The following is a 24,479-nucleotide window of genomic DNA, read 5'->3' on the forward strand; positions in this document are numbered from 1 at the left end:
TCTTCTTTGCTTATAATGTTGTTAAATAGTTCATATAATATTGAAATTTATTGTTCTTTCAATGTTTGATAGAACTCTTTTGTGAATCCATCAGGTCCTGGAGATTTTTTGTAAGGGTTTTTTTTGATGACTTGTTCAATTTCTATTTCTAATATGGGATTGTTTAGGTATTCTATTTTGTCCTCTGTTAGTCTAGGCAATTTATATTTTCTTTAATAGTAAGCCATATCACCTAGATTGCTATATTTATTGATATTTATTTATTCTAGAGAACTAATAGAAAATAACATGACATATATAATAATTTTATAACAATTGCAGAATCTAAAATAAATCCATATGAATTATTTGGTTCTTTTAATATTCCCCTTTGATTTTTAAGATTTGCAATTTTCTTTACTCAATGAGGATTTTTAATTTGTTCTTTGATTTTTTTTAGTTGCATAGCTGAGTCAATGATTTTCTCTCATTTATTAATGTACATATTTAGAGTTACATATTTTTCTCTTGACAGTATCTCATCAAATTTTGATATGTGTCTCTATACATATTTATAATGACATGATTTTGTGTTTCTATAATTGGTTCTTTGACACACCACTTTTTTAGAATTTAATTGTTTGGTTTATGTTTTCTATAAAACAGTCATTTCACTCTGTTTCCTTGTTGGTTCTACTCCAGAATTCTTCTTAAAGTGCTATTTCAAAGTTATGTGGAGAGGATTGTGAGAGAGGTTTGAGATTTCCTTTCCTTTATTCCACTATCATGGTACCTCTTTGAGCTTTAACTGTTCAAAAGAATATATCATTTTATTTAAAAGTGAAAGAAAGTCACATTTTGTCTATATGTCCATATTTAAACCCAGGTGCTAAAATATTGCCTTGCTCTTTTATGCACTTCAGCCAAGTTGATATGTCCTCATCAATCTTATCTTTGCAACCAAGAGTCAGTCGGCATTTAGTTTTCACTTATTACATGTAAAGCACTCTTCTAGACATTCTAAATAAAATGATTGGCCATGTGTCAATGTAGCTGTAGGTAATTATGGGCTTCAAATGAAGTTTTTCTTAAGTCATTAATTCAGGAACAGTCACAGCAATGAGTTTATGGAACATTACAAAGCAAATTCTTATTCTTTAATGAAAATAGTCATATTTTAAAACAAATATTTAATAATTATTATCAAATTCATCTTTATTAAAAGCCATATTAAGGAAACTACTATAGAGAGCATAATTCCTTATATGCAGGTGTAAAACTTAAATTGACTGGATCACATGAACGGTGTAGCAATAAGAGAAGTGATAGAAAACTCTCTGTGGTTACATTGGTCTTGTTTGAGAAATCAGGGATATATGTGGGAAAAGTGTTGGTCCCACAATGGGAAATTGATGAGAAAACTGAGAAAGGGGTCTTCCAGAATGGGGAGGTATATCTGGGCTTTGATCAAAATCTCTGGAAAGAAAAACATGTTGAAGGTACCATTAATGGTTGAAAATCTTTTTATTACTATTATGTATATATTAATTCACTGTCTAGGAACTGTTGGGTCTTCTCATGGAAACTATTACTCTCCGGTTCTGCCTTTTCTTCTAAAACTGGAATCTGCCTGATGTAATATCTGGAAATATTGAGTCATTGCAGAGATTTAGTGTGGTGAGAGTGGAAGTATCACTCTAGGAGTTCTTCAGCACTCAATTGAGACCTAAGAGACTAAACTTTTTGAATCTCAGACTCCAGGGAAACTGCAAATACAGCAGATATTGAAACAAGGAAGCAGGTGGCTAAATTCATTTTATAATTTGAGTTTTTAACTCTGGAAGGAGGATGCAGGTGAAGAGTTGAAGGCCAGGACGGTCCCCAGATGCTCTCACATTCTGACTCTGGTCAACATATTTTTTTTGACTAAAACTCCAGAGGCATAAAGATGTGGCAATTGTCATTCCCTATCCATAGGGAACACGGTGAATAATATCCAGAGGGCAAAAATATCCCATAAATTTACCCAATCTGACTATCTTTTTCCTTTAACCTAAACAGAGGCCTGTGACATGTCTCCTATTACAATTTCCCAAATATGCAGGACTGTTCAAAATAGAACAGTTTTAAAAACCTTATAAGAAAAAGCCAAATCTTTAGTAATAGGGAATGTGTCTGTAAATTCATGAAAAAGGCCCCCAATTGCATTGGATTTTTCTACTTTTTAACATTTTATAGATTTTGGAATTTGGCTATGCGTTTTGGTAAACTGGGAATGTTTTTCTCAAGATTATTTGTGATCCTGATTTTTCAGGTTTCTTTTTCTGAATACCAAATGGGAGAGCCTCCTTGTCACTTAAAAAGAGGTTACAGTCCCACATATACAAAGGAAGGAGACATAGTTATAGGGGCCTTCCTCTCCCTGTTTATACAAAGTGAACTTAAAATGGACAAGGATTCTTTCACATATTCTCCAGACAGGGTAAGGATAAATCCGCGGTAAGTTGTTTTTTCTTTGTGTGTGTGTATTTTTTTTTCTCATTGGTGAAATGTCATTATACATATCCCTGACTAACTAGTGTTGTGAGTGTAACTGTGTTTTACCTGTCCTCACAGCTTTGGCTAAAGAACTGATTTGACTTTAAATATTAGAAGAAAAATGGCATTTAGCAAGCTGGTAAAATCATAAGCTTTTTCATACTGTATTGTACAGAAAGCAGACAGAAAGTATATGTATACATTTATATATGTAGATATATACTATGTGATAATTTAGTGAAAAATTTTTCATCATGAATAGAAGAAACTTATTGAGGGCAATGTTTAGGGAGACATAGCAGGGAGGGAACACACTCAATGTTGGGATCAAGTGGAAAATTTAGAATGCCCAGAAATAGCCTTATTTGAGAAAAGTCTACTGGTCCCAACTACAGCAAGTTAGATTTCTTATCAGACACATATTGATGAAGACATGATTGGCATTATTTATTTATCCTCTGTTTGGATGAATTTTGCCTAAGGTAGTCTCTGTATCTAACATAATAAACTGGAAATAGAATCTATCAATAACTTATTAAGGCAACAGAAAAGAGAACTAACTCAGAATTCTATAATCACTCTAAAGTTTTATGCAACCTATAGCTTCAATTCTTATCTGCCTGAAAGAGATTTAGCAGTGAAAAAGTACAAAATGTTTATCTTTCTCTACAAGCTTTATGCCTTTTAGGCAACTTAATGAAAGTGATTTCTTATTGGAGTTTTAGCATTATAATATAATAGCAAAATATAAATAAAATTCCAAATAAATTAAGTCTTAAATGACCACAACTGCCATGCTTGAAAATATTCATCAATTGTGTTGAGTTTTTACCACTTCCATGCCCAGGAAATATAAACTATGTGGCCATTTTATTCCATTGCATAATATAATCATGTGCTGGTCATGAGGAATGAATTAAGAAAATGACCTTGGCCTCAAAATTGTGTTAAATAATATGACAAAGTTAGCTATTATGGCTCCTCAAATTCTACCTTCAAAAATCTCCTTCCCTTTATTCCTTCTCTTGGTTAGACATCCTTGATAATTTTATTTTTTTTTGCCAGAATTCCTTCATCTTGTCTTTATTCTGAACATACAACTGTAAAGATGGAGAAAGTATTTCAGCAATCTCATTAGGTTTTGTTATGACAAAAGTATATCTGAAAACTAATAACTACCAGGATTTTCTTTTTTTAATCTTCAAAGTTAGTAATGGACCACTCTTCTGTTTATAATGGTCTTTTCAATCAATATTTCCCCCTAATGCAAGAACTCAAGTCACATTTTTCTAAGGGTTTGGTGAAGTACAAGAGTGCAATACATCCAATTTTCAGAAGGCACAGAAGTGGATGACTTTAATAAAAGAGTTCATGTAAACTCAGGTTAATATAATTCCTGAAAATTTAAATGAAGTAAATTTTAAATGAATTTCTTTTAGTGATTGTGGAGTCCTGAAACTTTAAAAAAAACAGAGGACTTCATGTATATTGGAAAGATTAGTTTTAGGTAAAAATGTTTGGATCTTCACAAAGCTGCTGTAATAATTTTTGATGACATGAGTGGTTGTGCAAATGTCATTCAATGGCTCCAGTTAATAAGGAATATCAATGGTTGATTATGGCCTACAAAGCCAAATTAGAGCTCATCTGTTGCAGTTTTAGAGCTTTTCAGGCTCTGACTCAGAACTATTTTTCTTTATTGCCCAATGATAATTTACAAGTTATTGATATTGATATTGAGTCTAATCTGATTTACTTGCTTTCTTTCATTCCTGAAATCACTGCTCTTTCATGGTATCTTAACACAGGCTGTCTGAAAGATACTCGCATGTCTACTATACAACTCAAAATATTTTTCTTCCTTTAAAGCTCATGATGTGTATTACTTACTATAAGGATTTTACTTACAGTCTTCAAGTTATTGTAACACAATTCCTGAAAATTCTTCATAAGTACTTGTGGGTACCTATCTTTATTGCATGGGTATATGTATGTATATGTCATGTCCTATAAATCAAATATAAGGAAAATACACTTTAGGGTTTAATTTTCATGTTTAAATTTCTAGCTCCAAAAATTTCTTTGGCACAGAATACATTTTTGCAAATAAATACGTAAATATTACATGATGAAGAAAATCAGAGGAAGGGACAAGAGGCTAGTCTTTTCCACTATGGAATTTCTGTGATAGCATGACTTATCAAGCAACACCAACCACTTATATAAGTATTTTCAAACACCTACCCTGGATTGTTCTTGGTAAATGTTGCTTCTTCCTTTAATCAGGTAACATTAAAAAAATTGAGAATATCGCAAAAATTTGCAGACTGATTTCGCTGTAAAATTTACATGTGTATTGTTGTATAGTGCCATGGGTGATTCCTTATTCTACTTTTCACAATATCTATTCTAAGTATTCACTTGTTTTTGAAAAACTTCCAATATTTCATTATTCTTCTCATGTTCAGCTGTGGTCATTGCCTTAAAATATACTGAAAACAGAAGCTTTTATGTTTATTTCCTCCCAGTCCTTTGCCACCATAATATTCTCACAGTTGTCTATCCTTTCTTCATTGATTCCAGTGTCTGATGAAAAGTAATATACACTCGCTTGGACACTCATATTCTTAAACAATGTATAAACTTTTCGAGTTAGATCTCCTTATTTCTTCACTCAGTGACTTCCGTTTAAGTATCAATCATGTTTAATGAATAGTATATGAAATATTCAGTTAATGACCCACAGATTATGATACTTTACCATTCCTGTGCATGCCAAGTTGTACCTGGTTCTTATTTTATTCCTGTCACTTTAGGTTCATGCTCAAACATTACCAACATTTTCTCACTGTCCAATTTGCTGTGGATGAGATCAACAAGGACCCCCATCTCCTGCCCAATGTAACTCTGGGATATCAGTTTCTCAATAACTTTCATCAAATTCAATTGGCTGTGGAGAGTTCTTTGATATGGTTGTCTGGGAAGGGTCCAACTATCCCTAACTATAGCTGTGACAGGCAGCATAAATCTGTGATTGCCATTGGAGGGATGTCATCTAAACTGTCCATGGCTATGGCCAGGTTGTTAGGACTATACAAAGTCCCACAGGTAAGTAAGGGAATACTGTTGCCCATTTTCAACCCATATGATCTCTGTGTTTAAAATAGTCAACCTTTATATAATCTGTACTGGAACCATTCAGCCAATTTACATTCATCAAGAAGCCCTAGGAACATACTTGAAATAGGAACCACAAAATGTGGGAAAAGTCCCTTCCATGAAGAAAACTCCCTCTGTTCTTTAATTGAGGTGATGCTATATTGAATTATTTGTTTTGAGTGATGATTTTGAATCAAATAAATATCTTCCCAAGCAATAGTCTTATCCTCTCAGTTTAGCGAGAAGGATTTTTTCATCTCACAAGAGAAAATTGCCAGGGTTAGGTATATATTCCTATTCATTGTGACATTAATTTGAACTTTTACCTATATATATAAGAAGAGAGAGAATTTGTTCTCTTCTTTAATCTGGGCCCAAATTGTCAAATATGTGATACATTCTTTAGATATAAATTGTTTATCTATTCAATTTAACTTATTTCTGAAGAATAAATATGAAATGTCTGAGGTGCATTTCCTAACAGGATTCTCAGAGAATATTATGAAGAGAAAGAAAAAAAAACATCTGAGTGGTCTGGATATAGAGTCATCAGGACAATGGAACACAATTAAGAGCTGGTTAGGTGCAAAAGCAGAATACCATATACTTTCTTGCACAGATCCATCCTTCCATATGTAAGGAATATCGGTGTTTGCGTAAGGAAATTAGGAAATTATACATTTCAGAAATTCTCTGATGTTTCTCTCCCACAACATAGTCATGTCATTGCTTCCTTACATTATTCTTTGGTAGTCTGATGGTTTTGATTCTTTAAAAATCATGATGATCCATCATTCCTTTTTATAAATCAGTTTCCTATAGGAGTAGTAGGGATGTATGGGGTTTTCAGAGAGGGGTAGTATCTCTGGTATGGAGGGCTTGTCGTGCCCTCCTAGGGCAGCTCTCCAGCCACTGACCCCCACCTGACACCCAACTCTCACTTGTGGCTCCTAGTAGCTGCTAGAATGTGGCAGTGGCCACACCATGGGCAATAGCATCAACAGGTCAGCTAAACCGTGTGAGGGTAGCCATCAGGTCGTTGTTGACCCCTGGTGAACCAGGGCTTTGCTCACCCAGCATGTGAAGACTGCTTCAGCCAAACAGACAGAAGAAAACAACAAGAAGGTTCAACGGCTGAGAGGGCGACGCAGCAAAGCACTGTGGAGTGCTCAGGGCGTATTGGAGCACAAAAGAGAACACGGCCATCCATTGCAGCTGAGGAAGTCTCCAGGTGTAAAGACCTTTTGTGCCACTGGACCTAGACTTCCAATGCCGAGAGAATGGGACTGTCTCTGTGCATCGACTCTTCCACTTAAATCTCTTTCACGCACAAGTGTCTTTGTGCACAAAAACGCACAAAGACAACCGTTATTCTCCGTTACCGAGACACTACTACCAAAAGCGTAGTAGTAGAAATCAGCATTTATTTCAACAGTCCTGATCTTTGAAATTCATGAATAATTACCGAAAGGTGAATCAATACAATTCCATTCAAACCACATTGATTATTCATTGTCCTGTGATATCTATAGTACAAATAAGTACGGATCAAGAAAATATAATCATAAAAAATAAAAATATTGTAATTTTATGTAGTTTTTAATTATTCTATTAGGTCAGAAAATGGGCATACTAATTATGTTATATTAATAAATTCTTTTCATACTTCCTTTTCATAAAAGCTACTCTTTTAGCTGCCTTAATGACCTTTGGGTTCAATTGTTCTCATCATCCCATTCTAAAGGCTCAGTTTTTCACTTGCTTGTGTAATATATTTGCCACTTTGTTTCTCCTCAGTCAGTTGCTTAATCATTTGCTTTAGTTGGGTCATCTCCTCCTTCATGGCTAAAATCATCACATCCATTTCATTGTCTTTTGCTTTTTACCCATAAATTAGATGCACACCTTTTTTATAGGGTATAGCATAATTGGATTAAGAAGAATAATGCTCCAGCATATGTGGGAATGAATGAAAACAAGTGATTTATTTTATATTCAGCCATTGAAAACTTTCATAGATGGTAAGCAGAAAATAAATATAATCTAGAATCTTGACAAAAAAAGTTATAAACCATATAAAAGAAATGTCTATTCAAGATTAGATAACCCATGGCAAGCAATAATTTCTTTGCTTTCTTGTATCTTGAAAAGTCTTTTGCAATAGAAAAATGTTTTTTAATCTGGCCCTTTAAGTGTCACTTCCTCCCTTCAGAAGGAGTAGTTTATTTTGGCTGTGTTGTTGCTAGGCAGATTAGTTGCACTCAACACTTCTCTCAACATGACTGCTTTCCATAGTCACAAAGGTTTTGAAGTGTATGTAGGCCTGATTTCTTTGAAACTTCTCTGACAGCTCCAACTGACTTCTTCCCAAATTCTTGACAAAATAGGTTGGAAATCCTAGCTGGCTCTGGAAAAAAAAATTAATATTTACAGGGAAAGATGAGTGGAATTGAAGAACAGGAGATACTGAAGGTTTTATAGCAGGGAATGGAGAAGTTGAAGGGAAAAAGGGGATATGGCTGCCAGTGAGGTAAAAAGAGAGAGATGCTCCCTGCCAACAGGCTATTTTTTGAAAAATGGGATTCCCGAGAAATGGATCACTTATGCTAGCCTGAGTAGATGTCTTCTCTATAGATTGATATTGCAACTACCCCAGAGCAGGTTAACATGGACCCTCCTGAAGGACAAGCCTTCCCCCAGATTTAGTCTCCCAGCAGGGGTCCATTAAGGACTGTTTGTAGTTGACTGTCTGTCCTGAGGTTCAGCTCCTTCTATGTCCCCTGATATCATAGTCCTCTTATCTGACTGTGGCATTCAAATAATGATAACTTTTGATAATATGTTTGGATTGGAGAGGGAATAGGGGCTCCCTAGGTGATGATTTGGAGTCTCACAGAGCTTTTAAGTTGAGGCCAGGCCTCACAGGCTACTGGAGGGTTTCTCTTATTCCTGTCTATGCTATATCTGTGCTAGCTCTCTTAATTTCAAAATTCTTAGCAGGAGACAGAGAGTGGCAGAAAGTTCTGAGTTTCAGAACTGGTTGGGCCTGTATCTTCAGGCTGATGCCCCTAAAGAACAGCCTTATACTTGAGATATGCATATCCTATCTGACTAACTGGTGAGTAGATGGGCAGTTACTCTCAAGCTGGTTTAGACTGTCTGCAAAAAATGTTTTACTGTTATTTGGTCACTTTGCATGCTAGAGCTCCTAAGAGCCACAGTTAAGTATTGATAGGCTCCAAAGGGATATGAGATTTCCAGAGGGGGCTAGCAACTCAAAATAAGGCTTACTGAGTTCTGTTCAGGGTTACATGTATTATTCTGATATATATATATATATATATATATATATATATACTCAATTGGGTATTTTTATGGTCTTAGTGATTATTAACTTTTGGGCTTTCAGTTCCTCCTTCTTATCCTAACATGAATAGACTCCTTGACATAGAAAGCTGGATAAAGGAATATGTGATTTATAAGGTTAAAAAGTGATGAGATGAGCTAGAGAGGACATATAACTTTGCTCAAAGATTAAACTTATCAGTTCTTTCAAGAGACATAAAGTCTGTTCTGTTTGCATATCTATGAAAGAATTTAAAGCAATGAGTTGATGTTCCAAAGAAACTGATTTTTAAAACTGGTGAATGTAAGAAGAGGGACTAATATAAAAAGTTGCCTACAAGTAAAATAGGGTTTTTATGGGAAATGATATTTTGTCATAACAAAGTTTAAAAAAGATGCTGGGTAATTGTTTAAGGAGACATGGGAGAAAGGATTATGGATTCAGTACAGATGAAGACAGATGAAGACAAAATGTCTCATTTCTAAATTCTGTGATTTTGTGACCTAAAACTTGAATCCACCTACAAAATGGTCTTCTCTAAATCAATTTTATCAATGATCTATCCATTCAAATTATTATGAATTTATCAATACTATCTATGTATGCTTTCCAATTATTTATTTTTTTTCTATTCATGTAGCTCAGCTATGGCCCATTTGATCTTCTCCTGTCTGATGAGGTCCTGTATCCATATGTCTATCAGCTGGGCAGCAGGGAATCCACTCTGCACTTGGCAGCAGTTCAACTGATGCTACATTTTGGCTGGACTTGGGTGGGGCTGGTTATTTCAGATGACCTGACAGGGGAACAATTCTTCAGGACTCTGAAAGAGGAGATGGCCTCGAATGGTATGTGTCTGGCTTTTACAGAACGAGCTCCTGAACTCTTTCAAAAGGAGCATGATGAATTTAAACTCTTGTCTAGGATTCTTCGGTCCTCATCCAAAGTGATTTTCATCTATGGCAACACCGACTCCCTTGGCGAAATTTCTGAATTATTGAATGCATATAAATTGCATGGGAAGATGTTGATTACCACCTCATCCTGGGATTTTTCTGCAGATTCCAAGAATATAATAATGAGCAATTTTCATGGAACATTGATGTTTTCTTATTTTGAGAGGGAGATCCCTGGTTTCACAGATTTCCTAAGCAGTGTGCATCCCCGTGCCAACCCTGAGGACTTTTTCCAAAAGTCTTTCTGGGAGGTGGTCTTTGATTGTAAACTTTCAGAAATAAGTTCTGTAGATATCGCACATGAACGATGTGAGGAAAATTCATCCTTCTCACAGGTATCACATATTTATTTGAACGAGATCATAATTGGAAAGAGTTTTAATATCTACAATGGAGTTTATTTATTTGCTCGTGCTCTCCACCATATGCTTCAGACTGAAACAAAAGATGTTTCAGAACTTGTAGCAAACCCACTTCTTTCTTGGAAGGTAACATTTCTTTTGTACTCTCCTGGGCACTATTTGCAGATAGCCAGGGTTCTAACTTTGAGGGAGAAAGCAGAAAGATACAGAAAGATAGAGATAGATTAGATTAGAGAGATAAAGCAAGAACCAGATGGGAAGGCTTGGCCTATATTAGCTCCATTTATAGAAACCAAAATAAAACATTTATAGAGTATAAAATGCTAAACATTACCACATTCTTGGGTGGTTTTGCTTTCCCCCAGAATACTGCTTATGAAATGACTTCAAAAGAGAAAGTTGCCAGGGATGTTTTTAGGAATGTAAGCAAATTGAGAAAGAGTAACGGTTAATTTATTCTGCATACTTTAGGGAAAGGAAAGTTTGATTCTTATATCTTGATATTACAAAGATTGCTTTGCTCTTCAGATTATGGAAGGACTCAAGGTTTGATGAAGGCCATACTGGGGGAGGAATCCTTTCTTATCTAAGTTACAGCCTAGAGAATAGCTGTGCTATAACTGAGACTGTCCTTGCTGTAACTGAGACTGTCCTTGCCAAGAGTCTCAGGCAAAGTCATAAGCATATCTTTCTGTCTGTTTTTCCTCAGTTTGCCTAATTTGTCCTAGTTACCTCCACTGTAGCTTTGGAGTTGGCAAAGGCTACTCATATCATTCTTTTTTTGTTTTTTTATTTGATTTATTTTAATAACAAATTTGTACTTCAGTTTTCTAAAGTTATATGATTTATTTTGTCTCCTTCCATTTTTTTCTACTATCTTTTGGTGCTGACAAGAAATTCAATGTAGGTCATGCATTTATTCTCACAGAAAACAAATTTCAATATTATTCATTTTTGTAACTGAATAATTTTATAAACTGAATCCCCAAATTATGTACCCAAATAAACAAATATTCACATCATTCCATGACTAGTTATCTCTTAATTATATGATTCTGCAATGATCTGGGACTTCAATATTCCCATTTTATCATTATTAATTTCATGACTTTTGTCATGTGATTATATGACATCCACTGCACAATGATTTTTTCTCAGATAATCACCATTTAAAACAATTCTGATACAATAATCTTGGTGAACATGTCGATGTTCTTCCTTATACACATCTTTCAGGATATGAGTCAATGTGTTAGGAGAATCCCATTAAATCATCTTCAATTTAGGGGTTTTTTTCTGGCCTGGATCATAATCCTACAAATAATTTGATGCCTCTATAGAATATAATAATAATCAGTTTTATTTTAACTTTTACACATATATGCTGACCAAAATTGCAATACCACCTACTACAATTATGACTAAGGCTACAGTTATGTTAATTACTGCTAATGCCATAAAACTATAACTTTCTTTGAGACTACAACTACAATTATTAAACTACTACTGATCCTACTAACGCTAGACAAGTACATTTGGCTTGAAATCCTGCCAAAATTCTAGAACAGATTCTCTGTTTGCTATTATTTTATGTCTTGACTTATTATTTTTTATTGTTTGGGATTTAAGAAAGTGGTTCAGAAAATGTTAATAATGCAGATTAGATTTAGAAGTGTGTCAAGGGAAGAGATTGTGGAGAAATAGCTGGTTGGTTTCCAGTGTATCATTTGCAGATATCTCCTGTATTTTCTTCTCAATATCATTTTAACACTTTAATATATTGTTTATATAATTGCAACATTCTTTTCATTTTCATTTTGCCTTTGGAATTCACTCTACCTTCCACCACTTCTTCTATTCACTGAGAAGGCAAGAAATATGATTTAAAATTACATGTGAAATCATGGAAACATGTCTATATTAGTCTTCTGTCAAAATAAAAAGAGAAAAAAGAGAAAAAGTGACAAAATTAAAATTCACTTTACAGATCAAGTTGAGTATAAATCTTCCCATAGTGCCTAGTATGTTTTCATCATGAATTGTTTAGAATTGTCTTGGATCATGTTATTCATCAGAGAAGTTAAGTCCTTCATAATTGATCATCATAGCTACACTCTTCTTACTGTGCACAATGATATCCTGGTCGTTTTTGCTTCACTTTCATTTTTTTTTAAACCCTTACCTTCCGTCTTGGAGTCAATACTGTGTATTGGCTCCAAGGCAGAAGAGTGGTAAGGGTAGGCAATGGGGGTCAAGTGACTTGCCCAGGGTCACACAGCTAGGAAGTGGCTGAGGCCGGATTTGAACCTAGGACCTCCCGTCTCTAGGCCTGGCTCTCAATCCACTGAGCTACCTAGCTGCCCCCTTTTGCTTCACTTTCTATCAGTTCAAAAAAGCTTTGTCAAATTTTTCTTAAAGCAACCTGAATGTTATGTCCCTTAGCACAATAGTACTCCATGACAAATATATGTCACAATTTATTCAACCATTTTCAAATTGATGAACATTCCCTCAATTTGTAATTCTTTATCACCAGGAAAAGAACAGCTATAAATACTCATGTAAATATAGGTCCTGTTCCAAGTTCTTTGCAGATATTTCTAGTATTGTTATTTCTGGGTCAGTGGTTACCTGTAATCTATGTCCCTTTGGGTATAGTTCCAAATTTTTTTCTGTAGAGTGAAGGGAGATGTTTACTACTCGAGAAAAAAATTAAAATTTTTATTTTTTTTCTCTCATAATCTTCAGCTTTTGTCATTTCTGATATAAAAGGTCTTATACCTGACTTGTTTCAATATCTATTTTTTCTATTTATACTAATAGAGCATTTTTCCATATGACTTCATTTATCTTTGATTTCTTATTCTGAAAAAGGCCAGTTTGTATTTTCTGACTATTTATCAATTGAAGAATGTCTTTTAATTTGATGTTTGTCTCAGTTATAATATTCTCTTTTAGTTAGGACTATTTTCGTTTTTGTTTTGTCTGAGATGTTGATTAGTACTACTTCATTTTTCACCTCAGCAAAATAGTATACATTAAGGTCTAGTGTTTATTTTAATTCTAGATTTTTTCATTTCTAATGATTTTCTTGTTTAAAATATTTTGTTCCATTTTGATTTCTCATGAATTATTCTCTGATTCCATTTTGGTTGTGTCCATCCTATTTACATTTATATTCATGATCACTAACTGCCAATTTCCATTCTATTTCCTTATTTATCCTTCTTAATTTTTTTTGGCCTGTCCTCTACTTAAAATTATGTTTGCTATTTATTTGCCATGTCTTTTATTTTCTATTATTCCCTTCCCTAATATTCTCTGATGTTCACTCATTGCTGGCCAATATTTATTTTCCTTTCCACAGCAAACATTCTTCATTGAGTGTCTCTTTTATATAAATTATTTTCTCTATTTGTCTCCTCACTTTCTGCCATAATGATTTTGTTGGTATTCTTAAAATCATTGTTTCTCACATCTCCCTCAACTTGTGTTATTTTTTTTCATTTATTATAAACAATCATAATACAAGAACCTCTTTCTATTTCTCTTCCACTCGATTTTTTCCCATTATTTTCTTTCACCAAACTTTTTGGAATTGTTAATCATTTAAATATTTGCATTCCCTTTTTCTTCTTTACCTTAAATTTCTGCAGTATGAATTCAAAATGATCCTTTAATCCTAAATTTACCTCATCAAATGTTCTATAGAAGTTATATAAACTTTTATCTAACTAAAAGGACTTCTTGTTGAAAGCAATAAATTGTGAATACAGATTTTACAAAAGATCTTGGAATGCAGATATCAGAGCTATAGGAAAGAAATTCATGACGTGGTGGAGGGAAGATAAAATTTTGAGGTTTGATCATTATCTAGAACATATCTAGGACATTACTCTTCTGTCACCTATGGCTTGATAGGAAAAAAAGACATGGAGTGCAAAGTGCTAGGTAAAGTACAGTTAGAAGAATTTTCAAAAAGCGAATGACGGCTTTTGTAATCCTCAAACACATAGCCCCTGTTGTGTTGATTATGAAGACTTAGGAGAGTGATGGAACACTTCTTTCCCCAAGAAGTAACAAAATTTGTCCTTACTATCAGCTCCATCACTTCCTGAAGTGTGTTAATACCATCAATGGAAGCAAAGATGAGTTATGTGGAGATGGAACCTCCATGACTGCTGAGACCTATGATATCATGAATTATAAATCATTTCCTGGTAGATTTTCAGTAGAGGTCAAAGTTGGAGAAGTGATTCCTCAGGAAAAAGTGTTAAGTATTAATGAAGAAGACATAGATTGGCCAGAAGATTTCCCCCAGGTAAGAGTCAGGTGAACAACACTGTTGTCTCTACCCTGGACCTAAGAACTTCCCTGAAAACACTGGGAATGCCTAGGACAGGCCTGAAGCATAAACTTTTCTCTTGCTCTCAGTAAGTCAGAACCTTGATTTCTCTGATTTCCTTTTCTCAAAAGGCTTTTCAAAATCTTTCTAATTAATTTATATAATGATCTTCATTCACTGTATGATGAAAATCTTGAATTACCTCAAATCAATTGGGCAAGTTTAAATAACAACAGCAGGGAGAGTGGAAAATGTTTACCCTCTAAAGAGACCGATAACACAAAAGAGTAGCGGAGATAGGAAATTCTGCAACTACCGAAATATTTTATCATGAAATTGTTTTCCCAAGATTGACCATGACTGCTTTTAGACATTCTTCATTAAAATATGCTTGCATAATGGGAAGAGTGTCTGGAGTCTGGGAGAATCGTTTTATCCAGTTCACATGTGACTTCAAATGCTTACTAGCTCTATGAGTTTTTTTTGGTTGTTTGTTTGTAAAATCTGTTGTAGAAAGAAATGGTAAACAACTCCAGGATGTTTGCCAAGCAAATAACAGGAAGGTTTTTGAAAAGATGGACACAAATGAAAAATGCCTGATCAACAAATTAGAATCTTGTGGTTGTTTCCTCTTCTGAATAGAACTTATATATAGGTTCTTTTTTATTTGTCTATGGTAAAATCATAAATCTCACATTCTATGAATCATCAGAGATTCATATGAATATCCAAATGTCAGAATAAAGAAACAAGAACAACATACGAATCAGTTTAACTTGATTCTCGTAATGAAGCAGATCAAATCAAATTGAAGTGTTTAATCAGTTCATTTTATTATAAACTCTCTAAAGTTATGACTTCCAGAAAAATTCAGGATTCCTAATTCAAATACAAAGAATTGGACTTGTTTAGTGAACAAAAATATAAAGAAATATTGCTCCTTCAATCATCAAAGAATTACTTCAACATTTATTGTATGAATGGAGTGTAATTTAGAGATATACTGCCATATGTTTGGTTGATATCATGCCATCTAGCCATTTCTATTTTTAAATATGGAAGAGCTCTATTGTGTGTTGTGGAGATTCTGTCCATATTCATATCTTTAGGAAAAGATGATATGGTGGAGAATATAGAAAACTGGAAGTTCCATTCAGAAAAATATCATCCTTACACTTCCAAACTTCAAATATATTATTCTATAGGTGTACCAAATCATTGCCTCAATGAATCTAAATTTCAACAATCATTCTCATAATAATATTTTTTTCTTTTTATGGAAACTCAGATTCCAAGTTCCACATGCAGTGTGGCCTGTAGCCCTGGTTACAGGAAACAGTCTCTTGAAGGCCAGCCCATCTGCTGCTTTGATTGTACCCTATGCCCTGATGGAAATATTTCCAATAAAACAGGTACTTGCCTAAAGAGAAAGACTTCTCACAAATTATAGAAATTGACTTTATTCATCTTTATTTAATTTTTGTTCTATGACTTGACCTGATAAATTTTTTTCTTACCATAATGATATGGAAAAATTTCTGTTATATGGTAGATCTAAGAATATTTACCTCAAATTGCAAAATTCAATTCACCAGATCTTAGTCCTTGAAAATTATATCCTCATATTTTCCTCATACATACATTCCATTTGTTCTTTACTCATACATGAAATTAAACATCATTCTGAGGTTTCAGAATACAAGTGAATACATTATAGCAGATTTAAATTAATGTATTGACATATCTATTTATCTATATATAGCTATTTAAAAGTCTTTTGTAAATTATGGTCAAATTATTTTCAAATTAATATTTAATTATAGTAAGCAACTTTTTCTTTTAAAATATCCCATTAAACATTTAGTATTGTTTAATTTTCTATTGGTATTATCTAATTTTTAAGAATATCAATTCATTTGTAGTCCTTAGGCAGGATACAGTATATACGAATGAGAACCGTATTTTATGATATTTGTTTTTCTTACATTTTTTTTATGCTTGGTTGCTATGCTTGTATAAAATAATTAAAGTCTAACATACTAAGAATCCATGTCTGCCTCCCTTTCTTATTGGGAAAAAGAATTAAAAGATTATTTATCACATGGTGTTACTATTCAAATGAAACAGATACTGAGTGGGGAAATTCCATTTTTGAATCACAAAGGGTGACTTGTCATCAATGCTATTTAGTCAAATTTCTTTTCTCTACACTTCCTCTTCTATATCTCCAATTTTTACTCTCTACTGTCATCTTATGAGCTTAAATGAAATTCCAACTTGATAGGTATTAAGATAAGAATTAATTTATTTTTATTAAGAGAAATTTATAGACAAGAAAAAGATTTTGTACATATTTAAACTGTCCCCTTTCAGAAACTTAACTGAGAAGTCCTTATTCTGGCCCTTTAAGAAAACACTTCCTCTTGTATATCTACAAATTTTCCTTTCTACTATAATCTTATCAGTTTAAATGAAAAAATCCAATGTGATATGTTAAGAATTACTTTATTTTTATTAAGAGAGATTTATAGATGAGAAAAAGAGTTTGTTCATGTCTAAACTGTCCCCTTTCAGAAACTTAGCTGAGAAGTCCTTATTCTGGCCCTTTAAGGAAATGGCATAAAAGTTCAATGAAAAAGAATTCTGGGCTCCTGGTTCTCTGGCAGTCAAAGGGAAGAGTAGTGGCTGGTTGGAGCTCTTGCTCTGAAAGACAGTTGGTGGTTGTTGGAAAGAAAGGAAAAGAAATTAAAAAAAGCTGAAGAAGAAAACATACTGGTTTATTATTAAAAAGCTTAGTGCCTGAGGAGTTTTTCCTCTTAGCAATTCTGAGAAAGAGGTAGAGATTTGAGGGCTGCTCTCAAGAAGAACTCCAGGGGGAGCCAGAGAACTTGCCTGTGAAAGCTCTCACAGGCAGAGCTCTCTTTGAAGTTGACACACACACACAGGAGCTGCATTTAGTGGGAGAGAAATTGACTGTTGAAATTTCATGAATTTCTTCAAGAAGACTGTATGAATTACTATGAGGGAGTGAGACAGAATTGAATCTTTAGGTAGTTGATTAGATCCTACTGTGGTGTCTATATTAGTAGGCAAAGATGAAGCTCCAGGAGGAGCAGTTGGGGTTGTGTTTAGGCAAAAATTTAGTATTAGGATAATATGCATATTCTAGGTAATTCCTAATCCCCGCTTCCTTTTTATACTTCTCCTTCATAATAAAATCATGTTAGATTTAACTGCCTCCAGCTATTCATCCACTGCCTGAAACCAGTTTGGCCCTGATAGATTTGGCTGTATCAGTAGCAGCTTCAGTTTGATGAGAACAGTTGCCTCCAGACCTCCAATAAAAGCCAGTGAATAGTTAGCAACTAATAGCTCATTAATAAGTTTGGTTATCAATTCACCAGCTATTGTTCACCTATTACTGTTAGTTTCCTGCCTTCTATCAATCACCTGCAAATAGTTTACCCTCAGAATTGTGGTTTATTGATAACACTGGCAATCAAAGATATCAGTACTTCAAACCAACACAGTCAGACATTTGGACATCTATTATTTAATCAAAGCATAAGTTAAGTATATGATTTATTAATAGTTCTCATAATATATTGTAAAGAATTAGATATTTGTGTACTTTTATGTGAAATATACTTGGTGACGGTAAGAGTGCCTGATACTGAAACAATGCTTTTATATATGTAATAAAAGTATCATCCTGATGAGTGGAAATTATGAAGAAAGACAGATTTAAAATAGACACGTAATAAACTGAGAAAATTATGAATATATTTGTATAACATAGTTTCCAGTTTAAAAAATCATATTATTTATGAAAACTAATAGTAACAACTTTAAAGGAGGTTTATTTGATATCCATGAACTGAATCCTGGACTTAAACTTCCCTTAGGACTTACAATTATGAATTTGTTTTCAGAGATTATTATATATAATAAAAATTATAGAATGAATTAATTCTCTATTTTACTTCAATTTTTAAAATTCCCTAGATATATAAAGTAATCACATTAGGACTTACTATGGGAAGTTAAATTTTGAAATGGGTCACAGATGGCTTAATATTTGTTTAATAAACCTGGATGTAATGGGTAGAATTTGTAAGCTGTTAATAAATAAGTTTGGAACTGATTATTCAGTAGGGTCGGCAGGAATTTAGCTAAATTCCAAAGAGACTTGTTTTTAACAATTTATTAATAAAATATAGAAAGAGTGAAAGTAAGAAAATCAGAGAAAGGGTAGGGTAAGCTATCTAGCCTATTCACTAAGTATTTGCTCTGACCCCTGACTCAACCCAGGCAGGGCTAATTAGCCATTAGCCAGAGTGGTATCAATTTTGATCTGAGGACCTGGACATACAGGGAGGGTGTCTCAAAGGATAGGCCTCTCCTAAGGCTAGTCCCTTCAGAAAATCCAGGAAATGAGTCACCCTTTTTCACTCACCATATGTCAGTCCAAAGGGATGCACTCAGAGAACTCAAACCTGAGCTCTTCCAAGCTCAAGTCAAAAACTAAAGACCAAAAAAGTTTTTCAGTCAGAGCTCCTCCAAAGTCAAGTTGAAGACAAAAGATCAGAGGACCTCTTCACAGGAAGTTCTTGACATTTTTAAAGATCATTTATTTATGTCACTTCCTGTGACTTCCTTTCATTTTACATGGACCAACTACAGCTAAAACTTTGCTTGGGACTGCTCAGGAGGCAATCATCAATTCAGATTTGCCACCCACTATTGCATGTGTGGGTCACAGACCTTTCCCACTCAAGTGTGACTGGGGTCTATATGCTTTTGTTGATTAAATTAAAAAATGGGCAAGGGAGAAGTAATTTAATCTTCATAATCAGGGGAGTTCATTTAATCTTCACAATAGGGAATCAATAATTAATCATTTTTATCCACAAGTAGAAATAAAGAGAAACTGAAATATGTGGGTATTTTAATTGACTGTCTAGAATTCTTATTCTTCTCACTGAGAAGGAGGATGCTAAAAACGAGCTGAGATGTATTTGGAATGACTAATATTGCACTTTACTGGAGAAAGAAAACTCTGGTCTCTATAAATACAATGAGGTTCATTTTTGTTGTATTTCCAGATGCAGAAGAGTGTATTCAGTGCCCTGAAGATCAGTACCCCAGCAAGGAGAAAGACAGATGCCTGCCCAAGATAGTGACTTACCTGGCTTATGAAGAGACTTTGGGAATGATTCTGGCCTCTGCAGCTCTCTGCTTCTCCATTCTCACCACCTTTGTCCTTGGAGTGTTTGTGATGCACAGAGACACCCCCATAGTTAAAGCCAACAATCGCAGTCTCAGCTACATTCTGCTTACCTCTCTCACTCTTTGCTTCCTTTCTTCCTTACTCTTCATTGGTCGTCCTACACCAGCCAACTGTGTCTTAAGGCAAACCACATTTGTCATTGTGTTCACGGTGGCTATTGCTTCCATCTTGGCCAAAACCATCACTGTGGTTGTGGCCTTTAGAGCCACTAAACCAGGGAGCAAGCTCAGGAGGTGGCTGAGACCAGCAGTATCTTATTTTCTGATTTTCACTTGTACCCTTATCCAGATGTGCCTCTGCGGCATCTGGCTGGGGACATATCCCCCATTCCTTGAGATGGATATATACTCTGAGGTTTCCTCGATTGTCATTCAGTGCAATGAGGGCTCCCTTGTTACCTTCTACTGTGTCCTTGGCTACATGGGCTTCCTGGCCTTGGTCAGCTTTACATTGGCTTTCCTGGCAAGGAATCTGCCAGACACTTTCAATGAAGCCAAGTACCTGACCTTCAGCATGCTGGTGTTTTGCAGTGTCTGGATTTCCTTCTTGCCAGCATATCAGAGCACCAAAGGGAAGGTCATGGTGGCCATGGAGATCTTTTCCATCTTGGTCTCCAGTGCTGGGATTCTCACCTGTATCTTTGCTCCCAAATGCTATGTGATACTTCTGTGTTCAGACAGAAACACCCTGAAGATAATGAAAAACAAAGCTAATCCCTGAGGAGCAATTTGTTATCAAGCTCTTTGTCACAAGTCTTAGAGAAGTAGCTTCTGCCTTCTTGAATGACTTAAAATGCTCTAGCTTTTGTACCAGTTTTTTCTTTCATCATTTCTTCCTTATGTACTAGACTGAGAAGTATATTGAAGAAAGTCATATTGCTTGACTTCTGAATAGACGTAGAATTAATTGAGTAATTATATAAAATACAATCTAAAGAACAGAAGCTTAATCTAGAGATGAGGTTGAATATAGTCCTATAAACATCAATGAATAATTATAATAAGTGTCTAGTTTTGAATTCTTCATTTTGTAACTACCACCTTTCTTACCCTGGAAAAATACATCTAGGATTCTGATAAAAAGGTATCTTATTTACAATGTACGATATGTTCCCAATTTATATACCTGAATAATATCAATCATTACGTTTTTCAATTAATATTTGATGAATTAAACATATGCAATATATGATTTGATGGGGACTTATTAAGGGCCAATATATTTGTTCAGGAAGATGATTTTTCTTCAATAAACAATTATAAAAAGTTATTATATCTGCAATTCATTTTTATAAACTTTTCTATTGTAGAATTAGTGTGTTGTGGATATTCCTCTATTAGAGATTCATTGTTCACTTATCATAGTTCTCTGAAAGATACCTTCAATATATTGGTACATATTTATTATAAGATATAATAAAAATGAAAAAAAGATAATGCATCAATAATTATTTGGGTTTTTAAAAACTTTTACCTTCTATCTGTAAAAAATAAAATCAAACCTCAATCATATAAATTATATATTTTATGGGCTTTATTAATGATCATTAGAAATCATGGAATAAAGAGGATACAATATAAAGACCATGTGCCCATGGCTGACCAATCCATTTAAAATCCCTGTGCTTAGTTTACTACCAGCACTAAGCTCGAGGTCATCATGGAAAAGAGAGTGGGGCAGGACCGCCCATTCAATATTTATCCATTGTCTACAGGAAGTACATGTTGATAGGAAGTCTGTGGGCTCCTGGGAAATGTTGTTCTCTTTTAGGGTAACAGATTTTCATTTATATATTACCCCCTGATATTCTTGGAAGATTAGTCTCTCCAATGGATCTTGTAAACATAACCAACTTTTCAATTACAATAATTTGGGGACAAAAGAAAAAAAGGACAAACCCATGCTTGCTAAGTACATTGACAAAAATCCTGTTGGGGGCAGACCCCTTATGCATAAGAGTATACATATAAAACAAAAGAACTCAACACCAACTTCCAGTCAAGATGGCGGCTTAAAGCTGCAAAAATTCAGACCTCTGAAAACCCTTCCTTATGATCACAAACTGAATGCTCCTAGGGCACTGAAATTCAACCTTAATAACAGGACAGAGCAAAGGAACCCTCCTTCTGAACTCAAACCAAAAGGTAAGCCCCTAAAAATCCAGAATCCTAGAACAATCTGGTCTAATGGGAAGGCAGATGGAAAGTCCCAAGACCCTTCCCCCCAACCCAGAGAGCTGAGCCCACAGCAGCAGCAGCAGCAGGAACCCCAGGTCCTCCAAAAGAGCTGCTCTTAAGGGTGCACCTTAAAAGCAACCTGGACCAGTCTCTGGGCATCCAACACAGATGGCAGGGAAGCACCCTGAGAGAGATGGGGGTGGGAGGGTCTGTAGCCCCCTGGCTGGGTCCTTCCATCAGAGTCTCATGGGAGGTTCTTGCCTCAGGGCACATTCAGACCAACACAGCTGAACATAATCCCATCAGAAGCCCTCGGAGCTCAGAGAGGTCAGGACCCCTCCCCCTTAGAGTGCAGGGCCCTCTGAAAGGACAGGAACCTCAGGGCTGGCAAAGGCACTGAGGTACCTTATGTGCAGTGCTGTCCCAGGCTCAGAGTGTGGAGGTAAGGCAGTGGAGAAGCAATTGGAGGGAACTGAGAGCAGTACCACCCGAAAAGCCGGCATCGAGAAGACCCTGGGCCTCCCAGGGAAGACAGCACTGCTGCGGAGAATGGACAATTTGCCTGGGGCTAAAGCCTCAGACCATCAGAAAGATACACTAGGAGCCAGTCCTCCTCACTCAGATTTCTGACTGGAAAGGGGAAGAAAAACCATAGAGATGGCAAACAGTACAGAAGTGCAAAAGCCTCCAAACACCAAGAAAAGCAAGAAGAAGGGGGTGACTTTGGACACATTTTATGGAACAAAAATACAAAATACAGAGGATATAGAAGAGGAAATACAAACAATTGCCCCAAAACCTTCCAATGGAAATGGAAATTCTCCAAAAACTCTTGAAGAATTTAAATCAGAAATTATCAAAAAGATGGAAGCCTTCTGGCAGGAAAAATGGGAAACAATGCAAAAGGAACTCAGCAATCTGGGAGACCAAAATATGCAAATGCAGAAACAACTCAAAGCCTCAAAAATCATGTCAGACCAAACTGAAAAGGAAAACCAGTCTTTAAATGTTAGAAACAGGCAACTGGAAGACAATGATCTTGCAAAAGAGCAAGAATTAATAAAGCAAAGTCAGAAGACTAAAGATTTAGAAGATAACAAAAAATATCTCACTAAAAGGTGACAGACCTGGAATACAGAGGAAGGAGAGACAATCTGAGAGTCACTGGTCTACTAGAAAAGCCAGAAATAAACAGTAATCTTGATATAATAACATATGATATCAAAGAAAACTGCCCAGAGGTTCTAGAACAGGGGACAAAATCTGCATTGAAAGAGTTCACAGAACACCCTCTACACTAAATCTCCAAAAGACAACTGCCAGGAATGTAATTGACAAATTCCAAACCTTCCAAGCAAAAGAAAAAATATTACAAGAAGTCAGAAAAAGACAATTTAGATATAAAGGAACACCAACACATAGGACCTAGCAATTTCTACTCTTAATGACCGTAAGGCATGGAACATGATATTGAGAAAAGCAAGAGAGCTGGGTCTTCAACCAAGAATCAGCTATCCATCAAAACTGACTATATACTTCCAGGGGAAAGTATGGGCATTCAACAAAATACATGATTTCCAAGTGTTTATAAAGAAAAGACCAGAGCTCTGTGTAAAGTTCGACATCCAAACACAAAGAAAAAGAGAAACATTAAAAGGTAAATATGAAGAAAAAGGAAAAGGAGAAAAATGTTATCCTTTTCTTTCATTCAAACTCTCTTCTATAAGGACTACATTAATATCAAATTATATATATATATATTAATATGTAGGGAAATGTTATATGTAACTCTCAAAATTTTTATGCATCATTAGAGTAGTAAGAAGAATCACACATAGGGAAAGTTTGGGGCATCAAGATGATAGGGAGAAAAATGGGGGATAGAAAGATAATGGGAGGGGGGAATCATTGATGGTACTAAGATATACTCCAAGAAATAGGAAAAAACACTAAATAGAATAATCTTTCTCACAGAAGGATACACATGGGAAGGGGAGAGGAAGAATTCTCCTATAAGAAGGAGAGGAAGAGAATTTTTACTTAAATCTTACTCTCAGTGAAATCAACTCTGTGAGGGAAGAGCATCCATATCCATTGGGATCTTGAGTTTTATCTTATCCAACCGGGTAAGGGAGAAGGGAAAACCAAGGGGGTAGGGGTGAAGGGGACACAAAAAGGGAGGGAAGGGGAGGAGAGAGGGGAAGGGAACAAAAAGGAAGGGGCTAGACAGGGAAACCTATCAAGAGAGAGGAGTAGGGGGACTGATTTAAAGTACATCACTGGCTTAAAAGGTAATAGCTAAAGAAGAAAGGTCACAATTAGGGGAG

General features: G+C 35.1%; 1 protein-coding gene across 1 annotated transcript; it reads left to right on the forward strand.

Annotated features, from left to right (window-relative positions):
• Positions 1 to 2,233: 2,233 nt before the first annotated feature.
• On the forward strand, positions 2,234 to 20,695 carry VN2R635 (vomeronasal 2 receptor 635). The gene is given in 6 exon segments (NM_001099582.1): positions 2,234 to 2,478; positions 5,334 to 5,625; positions 9,663 to 10,466; positions 14,443 to 14,661; positions 15,974 to 16,097; positions 19,791 to 20,695. Coding segments are annotated over 6 exon segments (2,589 nt in total).
• Positions 20,696 to 24,479: the final 3,784 nt, after the last annotated feature.

Source organism: Monodelphis domestica, chromosome 6 (genome assembly GCF_027887165.1).
Source record: "Monodelphis domestica isolate mMonDom1 chromosome 6, mMonDom1.pri, whole genome shotgun sequence".
In the NCBI taxonomy this organism is placed as follows: Eukaryota; Metazoa; Chordata; class Mammalia; order Didelphimorphia; family Didelphidae; genus Monodelphis; species Monodelphis domestica.